The sequence below is a fragment of the Simochromis diagramma genome, unplaced genomic scaffold, assembly GCF_900408965.1.
Source record: "Simochromis diagramma unplaced genomic scaffold, fSimDia1.1 OVJJ01000603.1, whole genome shotgun sequence".
In the NCBI taxonomy this organism is placed as follows: Eukaryota; Metazoa; Chordata; class Actinopteri; order Cichliformes; family Cichlidae; genus Simochromis; species Simochromis diagramma.
Window position 1 is genome coordinate 12581826 of NW_024387414.1, and position 27414 is coordinate 12609239.

A 27414-nucleotide genomic window follows, 5' to 3' on the forward strand; every position below is an offset into this window, starting at 1 on the left:
GCAGGTGGAAACACGGTCATCAGTTGCTCATTCAAATTAGATAAAAATGATACTAAAAGGGTGCTAAAGTGTGTGTGTAACAAGTTTGGAGTTGGCTTAAATGTTTCACAGAGTGAACAAAGGAAAGTATGGCTTTAGTTAATTCCAGTGTAAACAGAGTAAATTAAGAGATTATGTGACTAACAACAACAAACAAAACAATGACACGATAAACATAAGTAATGACTCACTGGTGATTCATATTATTTATGCTACCGCGTACAGGGCAACTGATGGTAATGATAAAATGTGTCCATGTTGCCTGAAGTGTTTTCAGTCACCAGCATGTTTTGCCTGAAAGTGCTGCAGTGAAAATAGTCCCTACATGTAAACAAAGTTGAATTTTCCCAGCTTTGAGGAGGTGTTCATGCATTATAACAACATCATCATCTTCACATGACCTTAGGCTTTCTTATATTTGTCTTGGGAAAATAGCAAATAAAGACAGAAAAATCTAGAGTTTGAACACTGAGAATCCAGCAAGACAGGAAAGATCTGAAAATGTGGAAATTCTTGATGACAGTCGGCTGATCAATGCTCTTTGATTATACTACTGCAATCAGTGATAGACTCTGACTAACCAAAGGACACATGGGTGCTACTTTCATAAATATAGTATGGTCTTATCAGCTTTAGTTTTATCCATTTCATACATAAAATACAGGAATTTTATGTATTAGATTTCTTTTTTTTAAATGCCAGTTTTAATAAACTACATAAATGCATTTTAATAGATAATATATCAAACACAGTAAAAGTTTACATCGAAACATTCATCAGACTAAATGAGAGTAGCCCATATGGTTGCTAAAACTATGTTTTAGAATGACAAGAGACATTGCTGTCAAGGTATCATTGAGCAAGAGAGGTGGAACGTACCTGCTCGCTCAGTGAAGGTCACAGCGGATCACCAAGAACATATACTGCATGTATAAATGCACATTTTAATAAATGCCCAGTGGGAGATCTTGGAGCTTACCTGGGGTCGTGGATGTCCTTTAACAATACACTGAAGCACTAGTGTGTCTCCTTCTTTGATGGTGTAGATTCTCTCACTCATGTTATCATCTTTGACGTTACATGCTGCGCCCGAGTGCACAATCTGGGCGTTGGCAGGAGCTGTGAAAGAAGGCATGGACACACACACACATACACCACAACCAAGCATGTAGTCATGCAGGCACACACATATACACACAGACAAACACAAAGGAAGAGAAAACCACATTACATATTTAGTAACATTTCAGCAGCAGAATTAAAGGTCATAGTCTTGTGGGTGTATGTGTAACACTAGTGCTAGTATTGATGACTCAGATAAATAAATATATCACATTACTCCTTTATCTGCATGATCTGAGTTTTCTTTTTTCTTTTTTTTCCTGTACTTGTAGCAGTGTCATGTGGATCAGTGTCTGAGGGAATGCGGACATTTATTGGGAAACTGAAACGTTGGTCACCTTTAGAAGTTCAAAAGGTTGAATCTTCACTCTGGAACAATGTTTTTGTCTTTTACAGATTTAGTTGTGTGGTAATGGAAGTTTTGTATTTTAGACATTACAAAATAGGTTTAATAAAGTTGGTAGTTGTAACCTGTGTCAGTCGGCATTATACTATCATGTGGGAAAAAATCAAATGGACTCGTATGGCTTGTTTAGAAGGGTTGCCAAGATGAAGCCTTGTTTCTCTAAAAAAAACATGACAGCGCAACTTAGGTTTGCAAAGCTGTATCTGAGCAAACCATAAAACCCCTGGACAAATTTCCCTTAGACAAACAAGACCAAAGTGGAAACGTCTGGCCATAATGCACAGCACTACATTTAGTGAAAACCAAAAAACAGCATTTCAGTAGGTGATGATTTAGACTTGCAATCACTGACTGAACCATGAACTCCTCTGTATACCAAAGTATTCTAGGCTGTGATGTGAGGCCAGCTGTCAAACAGCTAAAGCTTGATTAAAACTATGTCAATGATCTCAAGCATACCAGTAAATCTCCAATGGAATAGCTGAGAAAGAAAAAGAATCAAGGTGTTGCAATAGCCCAGTTAAAGTCCTAACCAAGTTCAACCCAACTGAAATATTATGGTGAGACTTTAAGAGAGTTATGTATAAATGAAAGTCTGCAAATCTCAATAAACAGAAGCAAACTTTTTTATTAAGAGGGTTTGAATATTTTTGTTGTAGAAAATATCAACAGCTTATTAAATTGTCAGACTTTCTTCATCAGTCCAGATGTTTGATCTTCTGGTCTAAATTGGATCCAAATGGAACAAGTGGTCTATGCCCCAAACCATGACCAAAGATATAACTAATTCCAATTTCAGTTGTTGATTTTGAGCTGAAAAAGTCTAAGGCTGGTTCATTATTGATCCCCCCCCCCAAAAAATATATATATAAATCTATGTGTACAGTATTCATAACAAAAAATGAAAACAAGATTATCTGTCCTGTTATAATAATCAACAAACTCCCACATCTCAATAAAACATGGAGTAGAAAGCAGTTTGTGGCATACTCTGAAGCAATAATGTATGACAAATGCATGATGGGAACTCTTTGCGGTGACAATATCTGCACAGCACTGACCCATGTGGAGGCTGGCTCGCGTGCAAATAGACTCAGATGGCTTCACCTCCCTTATGATGAGGTAAGACAGGAGGGGGGTGGGAAGAAATGGAGACAGAGCGAGAGAATCAGCGGGTGAGGAGGAAAAGGCCAGAGAGGAGTGTGAAACCCCAGAGAGAAACATGGGGGACGGGGCAGCACAATGATGTGATTAGCATCGATTCACAGGGAGAACAAATCTTCACTGTGCTGTACGACTGTTATCATTGAACGGACAGGAAGAAAGTGGGCGGCCTGTTCACCTTAAACTTCAACTCGATCAGACATAACAACAGCTGGCGTGATCCACTATGGAGTGCCAGGACTGCCATAATGCATTAATTAAATACACCATTAAATAATTAATTAAATGTGGCAATAATTAATTAAAATTGGAATTAATTAATTAAATAAATAGTTATGACACATGTAATTAATTCATTATTGACACATTTAATTAATTATTTATGTATTTCACATTTTAATTAATTATTGACACATTTAATTAATTAATTATTGACACATTTAATTAATTATTTATGTATTTCACATTTTAATTAATTATTGACACATTTAATTAATTATTGACACATTTAATTAATTATTTAATGATATATTTATTTATTTCATTTTGGCAGTCATGGCGCCTGGCTCTCATCATGAAATAATTTTATCTGTCAGCCTCACCCATCAAACTCAGGGGGCGGGGTTAACGCTGCCCATGCAGCTTCTCTAACATTTGATTGGTTGCCGTGCAAAGTAAGTCAAAACAGGTCGATCCTAGATAATCGATTGCTTGTGTAGACTTGGGGCAGCCAGGTATCCCAGAATGCAGATCAAATCACAGGCAGCAATGGTGGTGGTGTAGTTTTAAAATACCCCGTTTTTCTGTCACCAGCTACACTTTTAACAGTGTTTTAGCCGCGAATGTCGCGAAGTATGTCTGGTCAGGTTGTCAACATAGAACATGTTTGCAAAAGTGCTCAGATATTTTCAGAGATTTCACTAGCTGTGCTAACAATTAGCATGCAGAGTGCACCCAGGGGGTTACGTTAACCGGTTTGTTTACATATTCCACTCTCCGTGTTCCACATGTTGCATTCGCAGATTCTCATTTTCACCGAACGATCGTCTCTTTCCGCCTGGTCTTGTGTCTCTGTGCTTCTGTAACATAAAGAACGAGCTGACATTTTTCTCACGAAACCAGCGATCAGCTCAACAGACCCTCAGTTTACCTGCATGCATCCTCCTCCTCACCTGTCAGCTGTTTAACACCTGCTGCTAATTCAAGAAACACGCCTACGTTACCTGGTGATAGTCACAGTTTAACCGGGCAGCCGGTACTCGATATAAAGCAATGTCAGCGCATTTTTCTGCACAAGATAAGTAAATATAGTGTTTTCCCCGAGCGCAGAGCTGCTGGAGCTTGTTTCCTTACAGAGCACTTTATAGGCGAAGCAGCTTCATCAGCGGCTGATGTCCAATCACCGGCACACAGCTTTGAAACCTCAGCTGAGTTTTAGCTCTCAGTGGTTAAACGCTGGACTTCATTCACTCAGGTTCTGTCTGTCGGGTCACGTTTACTTCGCTGTTTTATTTACAACTGAGCAAATCGGTTTGGCTGAGGTTAAAGTTACGTTTCATAACTGCATAGTTTCACAGACGTTTAATGGTTCACTGGCACATGTGTTAGACTGAACTATCATCTAAATATCATCTGTTTTTTAATAGTTATTCAACTGTATTCTAAGCACCAGCTGTCTGTTAGAATGTGATTTTTTTTCTCTCTGTTGGCAGAGGTATAAAAATGCGCAGGAAAATCTGACGTGCATGGCAAACTTCACCGACGATATTTAGGGAGGAATAAACACACATCAAACATAAATGAACCATTTGCCTGTCTCCATAATTGAGAGCATTTTCTCTTCTTATGTCAACACTCTCTCTCTCTTTTTTTTTTTTTTTTTTTGCTTTTTCGGTCATGTTATGTTTACCTGTCAAAGGCTCGTTACAAACTATGAAACACATGGTGCAGACTTCTGGATGTTAGAAGAAAACTAATACTGCTCATGAAGGAGACTAAAGGCAGGAAGGTGTCCTTTAAAACTAAACATGTTAATAGGACCTCCCTATTTATATCATAGTTTATGATATAGCACGTGTATTTCAGTAATAGCCTGCTGATTTCAGGTGAACAGTTGCTCACGTAGGCGTTATCTGTGAAACTCCTTAACTATAATTTATCCAAGTTAACTTCAGTTAACCATTCAGACAGTTCTTTTGCAATGAAAAACATAAACACCCATGCTGCCGGTAGATTTCCTCAGTGCCAGCTGTTAACATTATAGCTGCTTATGCAGTAACCATGGTAACCACGGACTGAGCGGCTGGATCGACGGAGGTCAGACAACAATTTTACATGTATGATCTTAAAACAGGACACAGCCACTATACGTGCTGGCCTCATATCAAATGTGAAGGCAGACTGAGTCTATGTTTGACGTTTTTTATATCTAATCTTCCTTTTCAAACATTTAAACAGCAGCGAGTCTGCAGCTGAGGGAATACAAACTCAAATTGTCGGAACAGGTTTGCTCGTTTCTTGGATTCATTTGGTGATTTATTAAATGTATAACTGTTATTCTAATCTGCTGCTGAGTCTCTTACACTTTTCTTTATGCTGTATATTTTCACGTCTCTGGAATAGTTGGCAGTTAGATAGTCAGCTGGGAAACTTTGTGTTAACTCATGGAGCTGAGGATATCGTGGATATGCTGACCTCGCTCCGTGGTGTACAGGGCCGTTTACCCTCATGATTAATATTCACTATAAAAATATTAGCCGAACATCATGAAGTCTGTATGTGTTTCATAGTGTCGAACAACCTTTGTACAGTTAAAGCCAGCAGTTACTACATGACAGAAACACCAACGTTATCTCTTTTATGCGTTTATACACAGGTCACGCTGATTACTGAACAAAAACCCAAAGATCAGATGTTAAACAGATTTATTTGCTCTCTCTCCTCCTTAAACATGTTTTTAATGTTAGTTATAATTCAGAATTGGCGACTGAAACACGTAGGACACATAAGAACATCAGGAAATAAAACACCGATAAATATAACCTCAGTAAAAGAAGTCAGCGGGGGTTACTACAGCTGTGTACCGGGGCCTGCGCTTTGTCGGTGGGATTGCTTGCGAGGCGAGCGGGTCTATCCCACGCTTTGCCGTGAGACAGGGCAGACATCTCCGAAATCATCGAAGCACTTTTGCAAAGAGGCTGTATCTTGACAAACCGACCAGACACATGAAGATTAAACCACTACCTTCTCGGCTAAAAAAATATTAAAACAGTATTTGGTGACACACAAACAGGGTTTTTCAAAGTTCAGTTCTGTTAGCTTCCACATGCCGGTTGTTGTGTGCTAGAAACAATGGCCACCAGGCCAAAGCAATGGTTTTGACTCGATCAGCGTTAACCCCGCCCCCTGAGTTTGATGGGTGAGGCTGACAGATAAAATTATTTCATGATGAGAGCCAGGCGCCATGACTGCCAAAACGAAATAAATAAATATATCATTAAATAATTAATTAAATGTGTCAATAATTATTTAAATGTGTCAATAATTAATTAAAATGTGAAATACATAAATAATTAATTAAATGTGTCAATAATTAATTAATTAAATGTGTCAATAATTAATTAAATGTGTCAATAATTAATTAAAATGTGAAATACATAAATAATTAATTAAATGTGTCAATAATTAATTAATTACATGTGTCATAACTATTTATTTAATTAATTAATTCCAATTTTAATTAATTATTGCCACATTTAATTAATTATTTAATGGTGTATTTAATTAATGCATTATGGCAGTCCTGGCACTCCATAATCCACAGCCAGAAATCAACTTCAAAATAAAAGAAGGTTTAAAATTTGTCTCTCTATGTTCCCGCTCATGCTAATAGCTTAAGGTGTGACAGCACAGCGAGTGTAACTTTCTGCTTATATTTGTAATTTTTTAATGATATTTTCATTTATGGGATATTTTTTTTTAATCCCCCCCCAAAAAGAAGTAAAAGGGATGAAAGAGAAGACTGTAGGTCAAACTGACTCCCAGTTGCAAAGACGTGGTTAATAAAATCTGTGATTTTGGCTTTTGGCTGTAGCTTTCTAAACCACATCGGTACTGTCAGTGACCAGACCTCTGTGCCCACAAAAAGTAATCCTGTGAATCTTGTTGTTTGGCTATCATCATTTTGTTCTTATTTTCTGAAGATTTATATTTTAGAAAAGAAAAGAGGAAACGAGAGCATTTCTGGTATGAGCGCAGTTACTCATTTCGTGTACGTATTACACTAAGCACATGCTGGCTGTGTGCACCAAAGGAATGTGTGTTTGTGTGTTTGTGATTGTAAACAAAACTGTGCGCTTGAGGAGCTCATCAAAAAAGCAGTCAATCATTTACTGCTTCAGTCTTTTCATTATTGTACTGAAAAAAAAAAATCATACCAAAACCATTTCTTCTCTAACTTCTCCCGACTTTGTGCTAAAATAACAAAAAAACACTTTTTAAACATATTAAAAAGTTTGAAATGTAAGCCAGATTTAAATGCAGTGCTCCTTTTTCTTGGTTATGTTGAAATTCATTTAAGTGATTTAACAAACGCAGGTCTTTTCAGCACCCAAGCTGTCTCTAGTTCATACACCGAACCACATTTAGACAAGGGAGCCGCTCAGTATAAATGCAGGCTTTATGCAGGAGAGTAACCAGATCATGTGGAGCAGTTGAGGGTTAAATGCCTTGCTGAAGGGCACACTAATAGTAGTTTCAATGGGAGGGGAGATCATGTCTAATTTATCTGCTATTTTCTAACATTTTCGCTGTTAGGTTACTGTTCAGTAAAGTGGATTCTCCAGTGACAAGTATGCTGTAACCTTTAAGCTTTAACATCCCGGCGTGAATCTCTCCTGATCAATCAATTAAAATGTAACCCATAAAAGGATAAAAACCTAAAAATTACTATGTGGAGTAACAGAGCCGGGTTCCAGATGTGTGCTGCACTATCGTGAAAAGATGTCGGGCTGATATAAATGGTGAATAATTATCTCCTTACAGCTTATTGGCGTGTCTGCATTAGTTTGCCTCTCTGGAGAGGGAGGGAGGTCGGACAGAGCGGCTCCTCTGTCTGTTCTAGCCTCCGGCAGCTTGGCTGCTTCAACTGTCTGATCGACTAAAGAAAGGGAGGCTGCGAAAGAGGAGGAGGAGAGAGATGCAGAGAGGGTGAGCAAAAAAAAAAAAAGAAGGAAGAAAATAAAACAGGCAAGAGGAGGAAGACAGAAAAAACAGAAACTTACAGAAGGGAGGAAAGCATAAAAGGAAATGGAGAAGGATTCAAGTGTGGGGAAAAATAACATTGCATAGATTTAGAAAACAGGTAGGCAGAGAGTCTAAATGAATAAGACTGAAAATGGAAAGCAGGGACTAAGAGACAAATTACTATATCTATATATTTAAAACTAAAAAAAAAAATTAAGCGGAAAGGAAACTTAGGAAGATACAGAACAAACAGGAAAAATAGGAATAATCATAACTGTAAACTGCAGACCAAAGCAGGTGAAAGCCAGAGGAGAGAAGGACTGAGGGGAAGAGAGGCTGGTTTGAGGGAGACTCCTAGGCCAATACAGACAAAAACAAAACCAAGAAATGATGAAAATAAAGCAAGAGGGCTCAGGCTGCATGACTACAGATACACCTCCTCTCTAGTTACACTCTAACAAGAAGAAAAACCCAACTACAACTAACTAACTAACCCAACAACCATGAGAAAATCAGTATGTAAGATAAACATAATTTTACCTGCCTATAATTTTCCACAATCCTACATCTGGATGACAACTATTACAGTTTGATATACCCTATAAAATGTCCATTTACTAAATATACATTTCACATACAAAAAACAAAGACCATCACACAGGCGTTCATGTTTTCTGATCAACATAGCATAAAGAAGCAAGTCTGTCTCTTTGTTTCAGTTAGTACGGAAAGAGATCATCAGTCATGGAGAGCTGGCGCTTTGACAGTAAACTATCCGAGTCTGATGATTCATCGATCAAAACTGTTCTGGTGGAAACCGATTGAAGGTGTTGTCCATGCATTATTGGAAACTTTTCTGAGACGTTCAATGCACATTAGTTGTAAGTGAAATATAACTATCGGCAAATGCCCTGTCTGATTAATTGATTTGTCACTGCCTGCCATGTTTGTTTTTGTTGAGGGGACAGGACATATCTCACCAAAACTAATGATGAGACAGGAGAGCTGGTGTCAAACTGCACTGACAGCTTGACAGAGTGCTGAGCAGCATGTGTGTGATTGTGGTCGAAAGAGTGACTGAGTGTGCCCGCTCTGGTGAAATGTGAGTGTGCATACACGCATGTGTAAGTGTCTGTGTGTGTTTTCATGTACATTATACTGTATCTTGCCAGAGGAATCCCAAGGAAGGTGATGAATCCTGTCGAACACGAAGCCACGCCGAGCATGATTGATATGCGTAGTTACTTTATGGGAGCCTCTCATGCATACAGATGAGCCCTGACTCAATTCACTTCATTCACAAGAGACCATTCAATGCTGTGGCCTTTCCTCTGCTATCACAACATAGGATTTGAAAATAAGGAAAGGAAAGGAAAGGAAAGGAAAGGTTGACGAGAAGAAGGAGATAAGAGAGTGGGGGCCTGAGAGAAAAGTCACAGAATTTATTGATTAACTGCAATTGAGGGAAGTGTTCATTTGACCCACAGAAGCACTAATCACACACACACAGTCTTCCACACACAGAAAAAACAGCCTTATGGCCAAAAGTCTGTGTGACTCACATTGCCTCAGTATTTTATCAGGATTTTTCTGTGCAGACAGGATGGAGGAAGATCAAATGGTTGATGTCATGACCCCATCCTTTTCATTTTGGCTCGATTGGAGCTCTAGATATCAAAACGCATCAGGGACATTGATTTAACTTTTGACCTGACCATTAAATGGCAGTTATAAATGAAAGGACTAACCTTCACTAACCTTTTCATTCTTTCAATCAACTATAAATGGCTGTTTCCCTGCTTACACACTCACACAAACACACACACAAAAGAACAAGTAGATGTTTTTCCTTTTAACTGTATCCTACTCTGTAACAGTAAATAGATGCAATGAGCCTCCCTTAAACATACAAATATGATTTTCATTGGTACTGAATTCAGTGGGAGGCTTTCAAGTCTAGACTGTTCTTGAATAAACACTAGCTAGCAAATTCTTTTATTTGTTTTAGGGGTTTTTTGTTTTGTTTTTTTATTTTACTGCCTTATCATTTTATTTTGATGCTGGTTTTGGAGACATCTACAAACCAATTTCTCAAAAAATGTTAGGAATTTGTGTAAAATGTAAACAAAAAAAGAATACAACTTTACAAAATGCTTGCAATCTGTGAGCTCTCACACATGTGTAGCAGCGCACACATTCAAGAATCACTGCATAAAGGGAAACGTAATATATATCCTAGTAACACAGTAACAAAAAGATGGGGGAAAAAAAGGAAAAGGGACATTCTTTCCAAAAGAAGCTTATTACATAACGTATGTAATCTCTACATTCACTCTGTTTAACTCATAATTTGTTTACCAACACTTAAATAAATGTCTCTGATCATGTCTCCGTAGATTTGTATGCATGTCTCTCTTTCTGAATCACTGTACAGCCTGTGTGTTTGTGTGTGGACGGTTCAAATAGCTTATATCTTTAGTGGACGCTTGGCTGTTTTATATATGTTTTTATGTGTCATAGGTGTTGTAATTGCAGGTTATAATGAATCTGTATGGGTAAATATGGCATATTGACATGATAATCCGAGCACTCCTATTTTTTAAGTAAATCTTTATGTTTTTATAAACATGTTACAGCTATAATGTATCTGACGGCCAGTATGATAGCCAAAACAAATACACTGAACACTAAACAAAAACACTGAAATAGTGTCTGATTTAGTGTCTCATGGTGTGTGATACATGCTGTGCTACCTAATGCATGTGGACCTGTGTTTGTCAGTGAATGACTCTGTGTTTTCCACCACAACTACTGCAAGAGGACAAAGGGATTGCGCGATCAACAAATGTCAGATGACAGCACAAGCCAATAAAGGTGGATCACTGGAGAGCAGAGGGAAGATTGGAGTGGAGAAAAGGTGGAGAAACTAGAAAAAAAGCACCTGTAATGGAAAACAGATGGGTAGGAAAGGGGACAGCCGTTTCCTGGAAACACTGCCGTTTTTATATCCAAGAAGAGTGACTCTTCCCTTTGACATCGTGTGTAATATCTATTATTAAAAGGCACAGAACATGGAAATTCAGAGGAAAGGGAAAATAAGAATTCGTGAGCTCTTTAACTTGTCCATTCAGGTTTTCTACACATAACTGAGCATTAAAATCAGTCAATGAATTTTGCCTTTTCTTCTCTTTTATACACACCTCACCCTCAGGTCCAAAAATATTATTTGTCCACTTTTTAGCTGCTATAACTAGAAAGAAACTAAAACAAAAATAAAAATCTGATTAATTCGAAACACAGTTCTAGTGTCTTTAATGCAGGCCACACGTGTACACACACACACACACACACACACACACATATATATGTTGCTTTATATATGATGCTTTGTTATTTTGAAGAAAAAAGTTCATAGGACGACATGTAAGAAGTGAGGGGAGTCCGAATTGACACTGGTGGAGGACTGGAGTTATGTGAAGTGATTGGGGGTTTGTAGAACGTGGTCAAACATGAGTCGTACTCCTCAAAGGAGTGTATTTGCTGCACTTGAGCTATCCCAGGATGAAAAGATAAAGAACAAGAGAGAGAGAGTTCCAAAAAAAAAGATGCACACTGCTTAGATCTTTGGCACAGATGGACAGAGGAGAGTATGGAAAAGGCTGGGAGGACAGAGAAGAGAAACAAAAGAGAAATATGTGACTGGCATTCTCTTTGTGCAAGCTCCATTTACAAAGACTGCTGAATCTAGTATTCGCTGTGTTGATACTGACATACTAAAGAGAATATTGACAGTGTATTTAATGCCAGATAGCAGTTATATTAATACGTACAATTTAAAACATGTGTTAATAATTATAAGTCAATTATATATTGATTATAGATTTATAAAGATGCCTGATCATTGTATTTGAATGCATGCTATTTGCACCTTAAGGTAAGTAATATAAATTGAATTTCACCGTAATACACTTGCATATCTTTTAATCAACACAACACTCTACACTTAAAAATGCACAAAAATGCAAGTGTAAATATAACTGAAGTATTTATTTATTTATTTTAAACACATAAATTGACAAATAAAATTGCGTCGCGGGATGTTGGAGTGTTTAATGCAAATTAAGCTGAAGTGAAGTAAACAAAATATTCAATCAGCTTTAATTTGAAACTCAACAAAACATCAGTGTGTGCAGTTAAGTCACAACAGCATATATTGATACCTTGATTAGAGTGTCAAGTGTTGCTCAGAAGTAGTAATCGACAAATCCATGCACGTGTACACAAAGACACACACGCACTTTGCTCTAAGTAAAGCTTAGTGCTACTAAAAACAACACTAAACATCTTGCTAGGGATACAGGAGCACATCACTGCTTTGTGTAGATTCCTTAAATTCATTAAGTGCAAAGTCACCATGATCCGAAGCATAATGCTCCAAGTTTGGATGATCTGACATTAATAAAGAATGACGTGAGACTTCTTAAATGCTGTCACTGGGAATATTAACTGCGAAAAGCCTTGTAATGTTGAACGGGTAATGTTATCTCAATGTCTCACATCAGCAGACCTGTCTTACGGACACATGGATTTCTCTCTTTAAACTATAAGACCCCCTTTTAGGGCCTTTTTAGCAGATATCCACATCGAAATGCACAAAATGCACCAAATCACACAAACATTTGCATCAAGGTGCTTTATACTGTAAGTTAAAGACCCTACAATATTACTGAGGAAACCCCAACAATCAGATGATCCTCTATGAGGAAGCACATGGCGATAGTGGGAAAGAAAAACTTCCTTTTAACAGGAAGAAACCACTGGCAGAACTAGGCTCAGGGAGTTGTAGCTATCTGTCTGATTAAATGCAGAGTGATGTGTATAATGTTGTGTACCAGTCCACATTAGTAGCAACTAAAATATTATCAAAAATGTTAAAAATGAAAAAAAAAATTCAAGTAATGTCTCTTCTATGTGCAAATGATTTTTTTAAGATTTACATTTCACACTTCCTACATCATCATTTCCACCAACCTATGTGTGCTTCAAAGCAACACAACATCTGTTAAGACAAGAAAATAGCCCACAACAAGAGCATTAAAAAGAGCAAGATAAGACAAGAGAAAGGATAGTAACAGCTGGTGAGGTTTAGAAATTGCACCAAAGGTTTTGCCTTCATTGCATGTGTGTGTTGGTTCTTTCTGTGTTGTTACAGCATATGCCACAAAAAGCACCTTGGGTGTAACATATGGTTAGTCAATGTAGCTTTCTGGAGCAGGACAGTCAGGATGAAGAAGAGATATAACAGAAAAAAAGAAAGCAAAAGATAATAAAATTAAAGGGAAATTGAGAGCAGAGGATAAAAGCACTGTATCTAGGAGCAAAGACAGAGGTAGTGAAGACAAGGCATGTGCCTCACGTCATCTGCCTGCCTGACAGTCAACCTGACCTTATTCTACTCACCCATAATTCTTCAGCTCCCTTTGATGGCATACATAAACACACACACATATGCACATTTACACACAGACTAAGAGCACAAGAAAAACACTTAATTAATGTGAACAAAAGACAAAATGTGTGTGCGTGTGTAGGTGTGTGTGTCCGTGTACACGTCTGTATATTTCCAAGGAAACTGCGGCAGAGCATCCGACAGTGCTTGGTGATCAGTCCAGGTGAAGTGGTGGTGAGAAGGAGGGAGGCACTAAGAAAGGATTTCGATAAAGAGGAGAGAAGAAGAAGCGCTCGAATGAAAGGTCAGAGTCAAAGCTGGAGGTAAAGAGAAAGCCACGAGTGTGTGTGTGTGTGTGTGTGTGTGTATGTGTGGTGGAGGAGTGGGCGATCCTCAGAAGTACCACAAGAACAAGCTAGATATTATGGTTTCCATCGGTTTTAACGGTCATGCCAATAAAGTGACTGAAATTGGAAAATTTAAATTTACAGAAGTGAGAAGAGAGAATGACAAAGAGCAGAGAAATGCTGAGACAGACTGAGACACACAGATGAAGAAAGGCAGAGATTGAAAGGTCCTAACAACCGTGATGTGTAAATCATGTATAGAGCGAGACTAGGAAAAGGTGAAAAGGAGAAAGCATTAAGAGCAGGTAGAGATACAGACTGAATGATGACACCGCAGCGAGTGAAAGACAAGGAGAAAAAGCAAGAAGGGCAGCAATTATCTTACATCTAGAGTCTAACTCCCTGCTTGTCAAAACAGCTAGACTTTAGATATTGATATTAGTCTCGCTGGTGCTGTTTTACTCATTGATAAATAATACTTCATTAATCTGTCACACTTCATTTAACGCAGGCCTTTTTGAGCTGCCATTAGGATTTAATGAAGCATTGACTCATGATAAAGGCTGGATTCAGCAGCAGTAAAGAGAGACATAATTTTTTCATGTACAAGAGACTTGAAGGAAGGAAAAAGAGAGCTGTGGATGAAAAGACAAAGTTTTTTTTTTTTTTTTATCAAATTAAAAAATGTGACAGGGATCCACTGAACGACTGGCCAGAGATTAGAATTGGCTAATTTCCAGCATTCTGGTCATTACTGGTGACTAGCTGGTCAGCCTCATGTCTGTCCATTTACAAGCTGGTCCATTTCATGCATGCACAGCAAGGTCACAGCAGTGCAGGCAAAAAGCTGCATGCACATAAACGAGACATTAACACGCTTACATCCTATTTTGTGTGGAAGCTCGTCATTGTCACTGAACACACAAAGCACGACAAGGGTGTAACACCAAAAAAAAAAAACACCACCAAATCATCCAGGTGAACATGTAGAGACTTGGTATGAGCAAAGAATTAAAACAGTTAGAAGGAAAATTGTGGAAAAAGTCAAAAAGAGAAAAGGGTCAATGACCTCATATCTACTGAATTTATAGACACACTGGAAAATGATGCAAGTAACTGACATTTATTTTATTATATAAATCTGCTGCACCTACTTTAGTAAGGTGTCAGGTAAACGTGGGTGTGCAACAGCTCTTTTTCAGTTGTTGCAAGTACAGAAGTCCCTGTAACTTACTGCAGTTTAGGTAAATTGCAAGTTTAATAATTTCTTTTACTATGAAAATAATATTTTGAAAAAGAACAACTAAAGAAATGCAAATTTTTGCTTCTACAGCAGGGAAAATATTTAATTATTTGATCCTCTGCTGAACATGTAAGATTGCTCACTATCAAAGACATGAACTATAATTTCTATAGTTTCATTTTAATGAAGAAAGACAGAATATCAACCGAAGATCCATAAAAACACATACGCCTAAACTCAACTCGTTATGTGTATAAAGCACAACTGTCCATAGAATGAATCTCTTCCATTCAAGTCCTCCACCACCACGGGGAAAGACCAAACAGCTGTCCCAGGACATTAGGCACAAGATAACAGACCTGCAACATCGGCAACAAGCTTGGTGAGAAAGTGATAACTGTGCAATCATTCAGAAATGAATGACTTATAAAATGACCAGCCTCGGTCTGGTTTCCCATGCAAGAAGCTGCCTCATTGGATGAGGATGATTGTTAGAATGGTGGTGGATCAGCCCTCAAGGGAGCTGGGACCACAGTCACCAAGAACACTGCTGGGGAGGCAACACTACAAAATTTTGCAGTACCCTATAAGCGCTAATGGTTCAAAGAAATTCATGAAGTCATTACTGGATAAGGTTAAATGAATGCTTGGCTCAACAGTGCTCTGACTTTTTGTCAGCCTGGCTGCAGTACTGAAGAGAAACGTAGGGTTTTTTTTCTTAAATCAGTGATAAATAGTAAGATGTTCTAGTTTTAGTTTTGCTTTATAGAGCAACAAACTATTTTTCAGGCAAACTGAAGATTTTCTAAATTAGCGAGATGTTATTTCCTCTCCAGCACACAAGTTATCTGCTTTTAGGTGCGCATTTGAGAGTTATAGAAGGAGTCAAGTACTTCTGATTTGTGGCTTTCTTTCTAAGAGGAGCCACAGCATTCAGAGTCATATGCAGTGAAGATGTAAAACTATTAACAGTAATGGAAAGTACAGATGTAATTATATGGTGGAAAAGCAGAGCTTAAAGTGCTCGACCCAAGATACAACATCCCAGGTAACGAATACGGTTCAGTTTTATTATGTGAAAATACTGTGCAGCTCCTTATTGGAGATTATGTATGGGAATTTCAGGAGCGAGACCACGCCTCTAAACACGCTCCTTCTGGATGTCATCTATATAGGTTCCCCCAGTTCTGCAAGCTGTTCATTCTCGTTTACATGCCCCACCCTCTGTCCCTCCTTGTTTTCAATTCTTTAACTTCTTCACTTCTATTTAGTACACGGGGATCTGCTTGGCCCGGGAGCCGTCGCCAGTCCCCTTCGAGGCCTTCCCCAAACCGCAGCTCAATTCATGTCCAAGCCATTCACCTTTACCTACCAAAATGTTGTCAAACCTAAAATGAGGACGTGGGCCCAGCTAGTGAAACAGTTATTGTTAAACTAATGTGTTAAGCAGATATTTTGACATGTTGGATAAAATATGGATTCTATTTCTTCTTTCAATGATTTTGACCTAAATATGTGCAGTAAACTTTTATCTGTTGGGTCATAAATGCACGTAGATACTATATTTAATCAATACATCCTTTATTGGTGAAGTGTGTCTAGTCTTGCGATCAACTGCGAAATGTTACAGTAATATATTCGGTCACTCCGTCCAGCTATTTGTTATTAGTATTCTTGTGCCAAATGTTTATATTTTTATTAAACAATGCAAATGGTTTAGCTGAATTTCATCCACCAATTTCACTCACTAGAGTCGGTTTTTTGAGTCCCTGGGCACTTTTTTAAACAAATGAGGGTCAAATGAATGAAAGTATGCTAATTTCTGGTGGGGAAGTAGAAACTAATGAGGATGGGGGAAATGGAGGACAACAAAGGCAAGCAAACTAAGGAGCTAATTGTTTGAAATGATACATCAATAAAATAAAAATTAGTTAAAAAATATATATGTATATAAAATACAATTAAAAAATTATAAATAATAGTAATTTCTTTCTCTCTCTCTCTCAAATACACGCACACGAACACAAACAGACACTGCACTTAAGTGGATAAATAATTACTTCTTATTTTACCTTTATATTGGTATTTATTTATCTGTTACATGGCTATTGTTATGTATCATAAACTGTCAGTCAAGTTGTTGCCCATCTGCTGTATTGTGACAGCATTGCATTGTGAATTATTCAGTGAGCCCCATTCCTTGGTGTCACTAAGTATACAGAAAACTTTCCGCATGTGTGCTGCGCTCAGTTCTCAGTTTAGCAAAAAAAAAAAAAAAAAAAAGGAGGGGCACTGGAAATTCATGACACAAAAAGGCAGATTATCTGTTCAATGAGGAATGTAACAGAAGAAAATAATCTATCATGAGCTTTCAGCATAAACTGAAAATCTATAATGCAGAACAGCTAACAGTCTCTGTTTAATTCCTTAAGAACAGTTCAATTTTTAGACAAAAGACTGTAATATTATTCTGTTTTCACACTTTGCCAGTCCCCCTACTGTTGTGAGAGACTGATGTGCAGGAGCACAACATCTGCTGTATCTGGCGAAGACAAGTCATGATAATTGCAGTTACTAAAAATGTTTGTAGGGCGAAAAAAAAGAAATGAAGAAGAGACATGTTAACAATTGTTAACATGCACTGTCATCTAGAAACAACTCCGCTTGGTAATACACTTAGGATATATCTGCTTTTCAAACATGTTGCAGTGATTGCATGACATACACAACAAATATAATCCTTCAAAAAAAACCTGCCATCTCACTTGTTTTGCATGATCTTTACTGTGAAAAAGGTTGGAAAGGGAGGGGGTGCAAACTGCATTTTCTCCTCTTACTCTTAGTCCAAAAAGTGTTCGCACAAAGTCCACAATATTTATCAGTGTTATATCAAAATCTACATTAACAACACACAACAGCATCAGTCAAAGCCAAAATAAATGTATCTCACAAGACAAACGAGATTTATAAAAAAACAGTAAAATCTAGGTGCTCAGAGGGGTATTTAGTGGCCTGTAATTTATGAATGCAAAAAGCTTGCCTTTGGTTAAGACTCCTTTGTCAGTCACCACTTTGTAAAGATTGCAAATGTTTGCAATGTAGATTCGACGAAAAGTAGAATTCATCTCAAAGTATGGATGTATGTGCATGTGTGTAACACTTAGTACAATCAGCTATGATGAATCATCAGCTCTAGATCTGCACTGGATAAGCTCTTAGATGAAAATGGAACAGCAAGCGAAGCACTAAAATCTGACAGCTGGTCGAGGAGCGCCAGGATGTTGCTTTTTGACTTGAACGCCAAAGATGGGTCACTTTAAAAAAAATAAAATAAAAAAACAAAACGGGGGATGTCAATGGATTAATTTGAAGTAGGAATTGTGCTATACCAGAACCAGTGTGTGCTTTCTGGTTGCTGAATCTTATTTCACCATGTATTGGAGATGAGAGACAGTGTACGGCCTAGACAGGCCATCCATCTGTCACCGGGATAATACATCTAAACAAACACTTATGGAACATTTCCACTTCACATAAGCTGTATTTCACATATGCCGTGAAGGGAATCAAACACAAACAAAAGGATAGCACATAAACTCCACAATGTGAGCTTTGCTCTCACATTCTGACTGGCTGGCAGGCTTTCTAATGCATTAAAGTTTCTCTCTCTTTAGTGTTTGTTCCACATGTCTGTAAATTTGGTTTTTCTTTTCATTAAATACCAACCTGTGACCTAGAAACAAATATGGTCAGCTGTCTCCTAGGATGTACAAAATGTCACAGTTTCTAATTACAACCCCAATTCCCAAAAAGTTGTGACACTGCGTAAAATGTAAATAGAGAATGCAATCATTTTGCAAATCTCATAAACCCATATTTATTCACAGTACAACCTAGAAAACACCGAGAAAATGCATTAGCTACAAGTCATTGCATTCAGTTTTTATTTACATTTAACACAGCGTCACTACATTTTTGGAATCGGGGTTGTATTTAGAGGAGAAGCCGTTGTCTGGTATTCTGTCTATAATGGAGAGGCCAGGAGAATAACACACTGAAAGCTAGAATGTCAAAGGCTGTGATTTCTGCAAATAAATAGTTCTTTAAGGAAAACATCTTTGAAGGGTAACATTATTATCAGTACAATTCATTTTTCATAAGCTTGCTAATAGCTATATAATCTTGGCTATATTTTCTATTCACTCTGAATCTCATTTGAAGAATAAAAGTTTATTTTGAGAAACATGCAACTTTCTGTCTGACCCTACACTTTTGAGATAGTGTTTGAATAAGGCTGTTCATTAGCTGGGAGATTAAACAAAGAAAAGCTGTATATAAAGGAAAGCAGAAATCAGCATGTTTATACTCAAACAAGCATTTGAAAAGTGTCTTGCTGTTATGATTAGCAGGGGGGAGGAAAAATATGTTGGAGGTACAGGTCATAAACAAAAGTGATCTTTAATGGCTACTATCTAATTAAAAAAAAACAAAAAAACAAGCCTAACACAAGTCCAGTAACGCAGGAAGCAGCACCAGTCCAAAGTACAAAGACATAGCAGGAACATTGACTAACTAAACTGACAGAGGGGTATATTAGAAAGCAAGTTCAGCAGAGTCAGGCTTTACTTTTTGTTAGCTGGCTAGACAAAACTTAAATCACTAATCTGAGATAATGGGTATCATAACTGTGATTATAAACTTTCATTATTAATCTAAGCTTGCTGCATCAGGCTGTGTGCATGCTCACATAAAAGGATGTGTTTGATGTATTTTTTGACTCTTCTTCCACACAAAATGGATCAACTGAGCACCACCTACTCCAATCAGAGACATTAATAGAGCATTATCATAACAGCAAAATCCAGCAGCGGAAATGGAAGTGAGTAAAACCACAGACTAATTCTGTATAAAATCATTAATCTTGTGACTGATCTTCACAAGCTCACAGTGCGTTAAGGTAATTACATTGTCAATTTTTTTTTTTTTAATCACTGTTTGCATGCTTGGTGCTGCTGTTCATTTCTAACCTGACAGCCAAAAATTCAAGATCAGAATCTTTCAGCTTTATACATTTAAACATTACATATTACTCAGTGTTTAGGTCTGGCACAGTCCAATAGCCAAAAATCACCAGTTCCAAAGAGAAATTTATTTTATTGATTGAATCTGTGATAAATAACCTACAAATGTAACTCATCAGTTTTCTAATCTGTGTTGCATTAGCTGCAATTCCAACTGTGTAGAAAAAAAAACAGTCTTAGTACCTGAGTAGGATCAAGCATAAAAAAAGAAAACAGTTACACATCTTCTGCCACCAGCTGAATACATACAATTCCAGTGACAAGAGCACAGTTTGTGCTCATGAAACTTTACATCTGCCTTCATTTAGTTGTGAAGGTGGGCTAGTGAGGTACAACTTAACAAGTTGCATGTTTCCCTTCGGCAGAGAATCTGTATAGCACGTAAAGCATACATGAATGAAACGAATCAATGAAAACACGGTGCTTCCAGCCAAGTTTGGACTTGACTAAAAAAAAAAGAACCAAAGGACTGTAACACATGCAGAGCTAATGAAGTCGTGCCTGCTACTGCAGAGATCAGGTGCCAGTCCACTACAAACTCCCAATACTGTAAGATGTGAACACTGAAAACACTTTCAAATACAGATTGACAAAAATGAGAATGGTTTTCATTAGCCCATAAGTACATATATTAATGTAATACCCAAACAAAATACACAAGCTGGAAAGTAAAACAGACAATTTAAACTGGCTTTAGCTTTATTGCTGTTATTACTTTAAGAACCCACAGCTAATACAAACTCTGCTTTACTAGGACGTAGGAAGGAAAACGATTTTTTCTCTATCATCATTATTTCAGTAATTCTTAATAGGCTGTTTGTTTTTTTCTAATGTTTTCAGAAATATTACCAGAGATCCCTTAAACTTTTTCAGATAAAGTTTGCACAAAAAAGATAAATATAAAGTCTTTGAGATAAAATTCTTACAGTCTCAGTCTTGGTAGGTATTCTATCTGCTGTAGGCACATTACTGTAGGAATCTTCGTGTGGGACAATGCTTCTGCCTTCCTCGACATATTTGTCCTAATATGGACCAACCAAACTGCAATGTGACCTAAAGTAAAGATCTAAGTGGATTACTCACAAACTGAAGCATTAGATACTGACGTGATAACAGTAGACATATCCAGATACCAAAAGATTAGTAGTTGGTTACTTCCTTTCTTCCATACTAGATTTTCAAGTCTGTCAGAGCTATCACGGTGCTTGTTCTAGAAAGTACGATGACATTTTCAGAAATTTTGGTATTGAAAGGTATTATAATGATCGATTCTGGTCTTCTTCCACAATAGAATATCTACTTCCATCTCATTGTATTGCTTGCTTCGTGCCATGTCACTCCAACCACCAACCGAAGCGTGTCCTTCTTCACTACATCCATGCTTTAAAATCAGTTCTGGTGACATCTCTAATTAATAATAACACAGAATATGTTAGCAAAAGATAAAAATTCCACAACATGCTCTGTAAAAATGTATCGAGAGTGAAATTTTAAATTATGGTTCATTTACTGATCCTATTATTTTGATAACAATTTAGGTAACAGTAATTATGTAACTGCAGATCCTTTACCCTACCCACAACACTAGTTACCGTGGCTAACCTTTTTATCTATAAATAATCTAAGCAAGCTAGGTTTACTTTAGACATAATAGCAGATATCTGCAGTAAACAGACTTAATAAAGAAGAGACTTCATTAATTTAATGATTCATCTTGGCAGTAATATGTTGTGTCCATGACTTTTTAGCACCCCCAGGAAGCATTTTGCTTGTAAACTGTGCAGTTTTTTGTTTTTCTCTGGTTTCATCTTCTTTCTGTTCTTGCAGCATGATTGTTGACTTTGCGGCATGTTTTTATTTCTAAATGATGTGACTGTGTTTTCAAAATGTCAAAAAAAAAAATTTCTTTGTTTGCTTTAATTTTGACTGTAGCTGAAAGTTGACTCTCCTATTCCTGAAATCTGAAAGCTGCTTTAATAGGCGACACATCTCAAAATAATCGGGCGGTTTGTAAAGGAGTTACAGGAGTTAACATGGTAAGTGCCAAAATGTATTCTAATTATACAGTTTGGAGATACCCCATTGTGTACATTAATAAGTGGTATTATTGCTTATTATGAACTTGTCCCTGATAAAGTAATGCTGCCCTCTAATAATTTGCTCTCTGTGAACTCAATATCTGGTTCATTTCCTGCCTTTTTTTGATACATAATTTCTTTCTTCCTGCCCTCATAAGAATGAAGGTCATAGTGGAATCCAAAGCAGAAAAGTTTCTATTCAGCTCAAACCTGAAGCTCTGCTTTTAATTTGTTATATAAAGTGAGCACTTTTTAAGGAATCACCATACTTCTTTTTAATTCCACTTATTCTTAACATTCTCCACTCCTGGGTGTATTAAACTTGGAAAACTATATTACCTGCGATACCTCAAATTACCTCAGACTGAGTAAAGCTTTTGCAACAGAGAAAAGAACATGAGCAGAATAAAAACAATCTCTTGGAAAGTATTTTTTCACTCTACCTGTCTGCTGCGGGTACATTACATCTCTTTATATGTTTTAATGTCTCTGTCCTCCATGACAAATGTGATGTAATATAAATCAACCAAACCGCAATCTCACACAGAAAAAAGAGAACTAAGGGCTTCTAAAGATCCCAGTGGATGATTTGGCAACTGGGAATGCATCAGACACCAACTTAGCTGACGAGAATGTAAGCCCACAAATTTATTGCCAGAGAGCAGTTGTATCCAAACAGCGCTTGTAGTCAAATTAAGCAGCCAGCTGAAACACAAAGTAAAAAATGGACATCTGTGCTTCGTAATTGACGGTGTGATGTTATGCGAACAGTCTGCCGCAATCCTTGAAAATATGTTCATTCATTCATATTCTACGGTAACTTTTGTGGTCGATAGTATTGACTTCAACACCTTTGAGTCTGCTCACTGTTCTTTTTGACTGTCTTTTTATCTTCACAAACCTGCCTTACTGAAGAACACCATGTCCGTAGTATTTCAGGAGTTCTTGTCTTCTTATGTTCTATTGTATTTTTTAAAAGTATGTGGTTCACAAGCCCAGTGTAGGGAATTGGCGCCTGGAGGATCCTGTTAGCTTAAAATTCCTGCTGAGATGTTTTTCTAAGCACTTTTTTTTTTACACAATAAGACAATATTTTGCAATATATGCTACAGAACACACACTTTGCGACTGAATGTATTTGAGAAACAGTGGCTCATCAAAAATGTGTTATTTAATAGTCGATTAATTATTAAGTAGCAGCTGAGAACAGTTGGACTAAAAACCTCTGAGGACTATGAAGAGAAAGACAATAACAGACTGACAGAGAGAGAAAAAAGAAGCCCTAATGAGAAGAACCCACAGAAAGGACAAGTGGTCTTTCCAATGTCTTATTAACTACAAATAAGTAATATTGGATGGATATAAAATATATAAGGCAAAAACTGGGTTTGTACAATTCTAACCAGCTTAAAAGTCATTATTTGGTATATTCTTCAACACAGCCTGAACTTTCTTAGGCAAGCCTTCTTGTTATTTCTCTAAGTGTCTAAAGGAATAGTTGTCTTGTTTTCTTGAAGTACATTCAAAGCTCTTCTTTGGGTTTTGGCTACATTTTATTCTTTTCTCTGTCAAGGTGATCTGCTTCAATAATTTTGAGGTTTGAGCTCTCAAGAGGTAGAAGATAGTAGTGTTCATTGTGTGTTTTTCTGCACAGGTATGCTTTTACTGCATTGGCAGTTTGTTTGGGCTCATCGTCATGCCAACAAATGAAACACCATCGAGACGCTTTCCAAACGTCGGTGCATGGTGGATCAAAATCTGATATTTCCTCTTCTGTGTTCACAATTCCATTAATTGTGACAAGATCCCCCAAACCACTGGCTGAAGTACAGCTCCAAACCATGACAGAGCATTCATCCTGTTCTACAGATGGCTGTAGACACTCACTGCTGTGCCTCTGTCCTAATCTCCTGCAGATGCTAATTTTCAGTCCAGGGCTTGTGTGATTTGGCATATCTGAGCCTATTTTCTTTTTTTCCCTTCCTTGAGATTGGCTTTGTGACAGTCTCCTTTCCATTAAGACTACTTCAGTCCAGGCTTAGGTAAACAGCAGATGGATCAATGAAGGGCCAGATGCATCACTCAGATCCTGTGTCAAGCCCTTGCTAATTAATCAACTTTTTCTTATTTTTTAAGGACTTTCAGATACTATTCGACCAATGTAGACAGTTTTTTGTTTGTTTTTTTGCTTGTTTGTTTGTTAGTTTTATACCTGCCACTTCGTTTTTCTTCAACCTGTCCAGTTTCCTCGGATTTTTAAAGACACACTGCACACTGTCCTAAGATATGTCCCAAGTTTTTGATCAATAGCTGACTAAGAATGAACTTTTTGTAAAAAATAAATAAATATATAAATTAAATTTCATGCCTGTCAAACTGTCTAATCTTTAATATTTTTTATATATTCAACTAAAAAAATTGTTGTGTTTTTGCAACAGGCTGCTTGTAATAAAGTGTTTGAGGATACTATTTAAAATTGATTCCCTATTATGTGTAGACAACACTGCTCTAGCTATGAGTTATGAGTTATATGTGTAATATATGCTTGAGCGATCAGGTCTGGTCAGATGCAACTGACTATGAGAAAATAGCCAGATATAGAGTATATAATCAAAAAATGTTTCATATTTAACTAAAACAAAAAAAACTGTACAAAAATTGTACAGTTTATTGTATAATAACATACAGAAGAAGCAGTCTGACAAAGAGCTTTTTATTTCAAACTGTATACCATAGAAATAATTAATTTCCGCATGTGAGGGCGGTTTTACATACCTTTTGCATACATTTGTATGCATTATTCAAACACACAAATTGGATTAGGCATTCCTACAGTTTTCTTTTTAATGCACGCTTACATACAAGCACAAAGCATCCAGGCCTTTGAGTTCTCTGTGTTGTCATCCTGTTATCTCTGTAGCTTCACTTTGGGCTTCAGAAATCAAAAAGCGGAGGGAAAAAAACAACACAAGAGAAGCTTTTGAAGTCTCCGTTTCCCTGTTTTGTCAAAGAACTTTGACAAGAGTGGAGGAGGAGCATTGATAAGAGCAAAAAGAGATGGATCCTAATTGGCTGAATGATGAAGAGGAGGACAAGGCCAAGAACTCTTCCTTATTCTGACAGCATCTGTGTGCTCACGACGCACAACGTATGACCCTGTAGTTCCCTTTTCTAGGCTCCAGCCTCATTAAATGCCACCTCAGCTTTTAATACAAATTTGCAGATTTTTTTTAACATCCATTTTAATGTCGGTGAACATTTATTTATGCATTTGCATGATTTACTTTTTTTAAGGAAGCCAGTAGCTCTCTAAATGGAGGAAAGCTTATTAGCAATGTTCAGTGTGTTCTAGCTGTCTGTGGAGCTATGTTTTACCATTTGTTGCTGTTTGTGTCTCTGTTTGTCAGCAGGTTTATGCAAAAACTACCCGGCTGAACTTAATGAAGCTTGCTGGAGAGGTAGAGCGTGGGCAGAGGAAAAACCCATTTAATTTTGGTCTGAATGTGGAGCACTTTCTCTAAAAATATGACATGGGGTATCGGCCTTAGCAAGAGTATGGACTCTTCTAATTTTCATCATGTGCTTTTAGCTGTAAATCAGTTTTTCATTGCACTAATAATGCATTACTTTGCTGCAGCACTAATGAAAGGCAGATTGAGGATAGAAGAGGGGGGTGGGGTGTTTCTATAATGGCCCTTACTGCACATACTGTTCAAATGCAAGAGAGCAGCAGCAAGGCAAGAATTTCTTCAAGGACACTGTCATGAGTATGTGACACAGTAGGAACAAAGCACTTTGTGTGTGTGTGTGTGTGTGTGTGTGTGTGTGTGTGTGTGTGTGTGTGTGTGTGTGTGTGTGTGTGTGTGTGTGCGTGCGTGCGTGCGTGGTATGTACTAGAGTTGTAGGTGTTTTGAATACTGTATAACAGAAAATCTGTGAACTAAATTAAATATTTGGATAATCCAGATAAGAGGGTGATACAGAATACACACAGCTCCAGCACAACGGTGTGGAAGGAGAAGATAAATGCAGACATACACACCCAAAATAACTCATTGAGTAAATCCTCTCAAGCTGTTGAAGTGGCACAAACTTTTCAACACAAGTGTTACGAGCAAGGGAGAGTGGAGGAGAATAACCAAATAAGGGAAAGAGAGAGAGAGAGGAGAAAACCCCCCGTAATTACACAGTAAAGACATAAAAGGATAAAGGAGGAAAGAAAAAAATATAGAGGAAGTGGAAAAAAAAGAAAATTCAACAAAAAAATTACATGAAAGAGAAAGACAGCAGAAGAACGAGAGGGAAAACGACTACAAAGACAGGAAACGAGTAGAGAAAGTGCAAGAATTAAGCGAGCGATGTGCTGTCACTGAGTGAAATGCCACCCGGCCTGTCACATATCTCTACAATATTAATTACACTGTGCCACGCTTCTGAATAATGGAACAGCTCTATTTAACCAGAGTGAATAATTTAACAGCTGCTTGGCCTAGTGTATATAACAGGATCGATAAGCACCAAGTACAGGTAATGAAATTCCAAAGGAAACCTCAAGGAGGAAAGTTAAGTTCACCTGCGCTCAGAGTTAGAGCCCTTCTAGTGTCTGTGTGTGTAGACATGTGCGCATTACTTATTGTTTGTTTTCTGTTGCATGGCATGTAATTAGGACTAGAGTATTTGTGTGTGTAGCACATGTGTTAGAGCTAAAGGTTCAGCCTCAACAAAATGGCAAAGAAGTGAGATAGGTACTTCCAGTACATCTGAGTCCTGTTCATTAATGTCATAAGAAAATCTGGTAATAGCTCTAACTTTGAATTCGCTACTTAAGTGGAACTCCAATTCAGAGCAAGTTCATAAAGCTGAGGAATGGTGAACTTTTCAGCTACAGGTTATTCGGACAGTCTGCGTCCATTGGGAGCATTGTGGGCTCTAAACATCTTTTTTACACTCTACTGGCAATGCTTGAAGCTGTAAACAGTTCAATTTCTGGGTCAGCATCGCAGATGTCAGTGTCACTTCTCCCTTGACCAATCAAATACAGACGAGACAGGACTTATGATATCAATACCATCAACAAAAGTGGAGGTGAAAACATAAAATTACTGTAAAACCCAGTACTCTGTGATACAATGCTGAAAAAGGCAGTTCTGTAGAATAGCAAAAACAAGTGCTCAATAATAGCTCTCAGGTGGCTGTAAAAGAGGTCCTGAGTGCTTTTAGCACAAAAAAACAAAGAAAAAA

General features: G+C 37.5%; 1 protein-coding gene across 5 annotated transcripts in view; it reads right to left on the minus strand.

Annotated features, from left to right (window-relative positions):
- LOC120720995 (MAM domain-containing glycosylphosphatidylinositol anchor protein 1) overlaps positions 1 to 27414 on the minus strand; it is a 204205-nt gene that overhangs the window by 128935 nt on the left and 47856 nt on the right. For 4 of the 5 annotated variants that reach the window (XM_040010956.1, XM_040010955.1, XM_040010958.1 and 1 more), the window contains one exon: positions 1019 to 1158. In XM_040010956.1, coding sequence (XP_039866890.1) covers positions 1019 to 1158 — 140 coding nt within the window. Of the gene's footprint in view, positions 1 to 1018; positions 1159 to 27414 lie in introns of those variants that run through there. The other variant, XM_040010959.1, reaches the window with a different exon arrangement.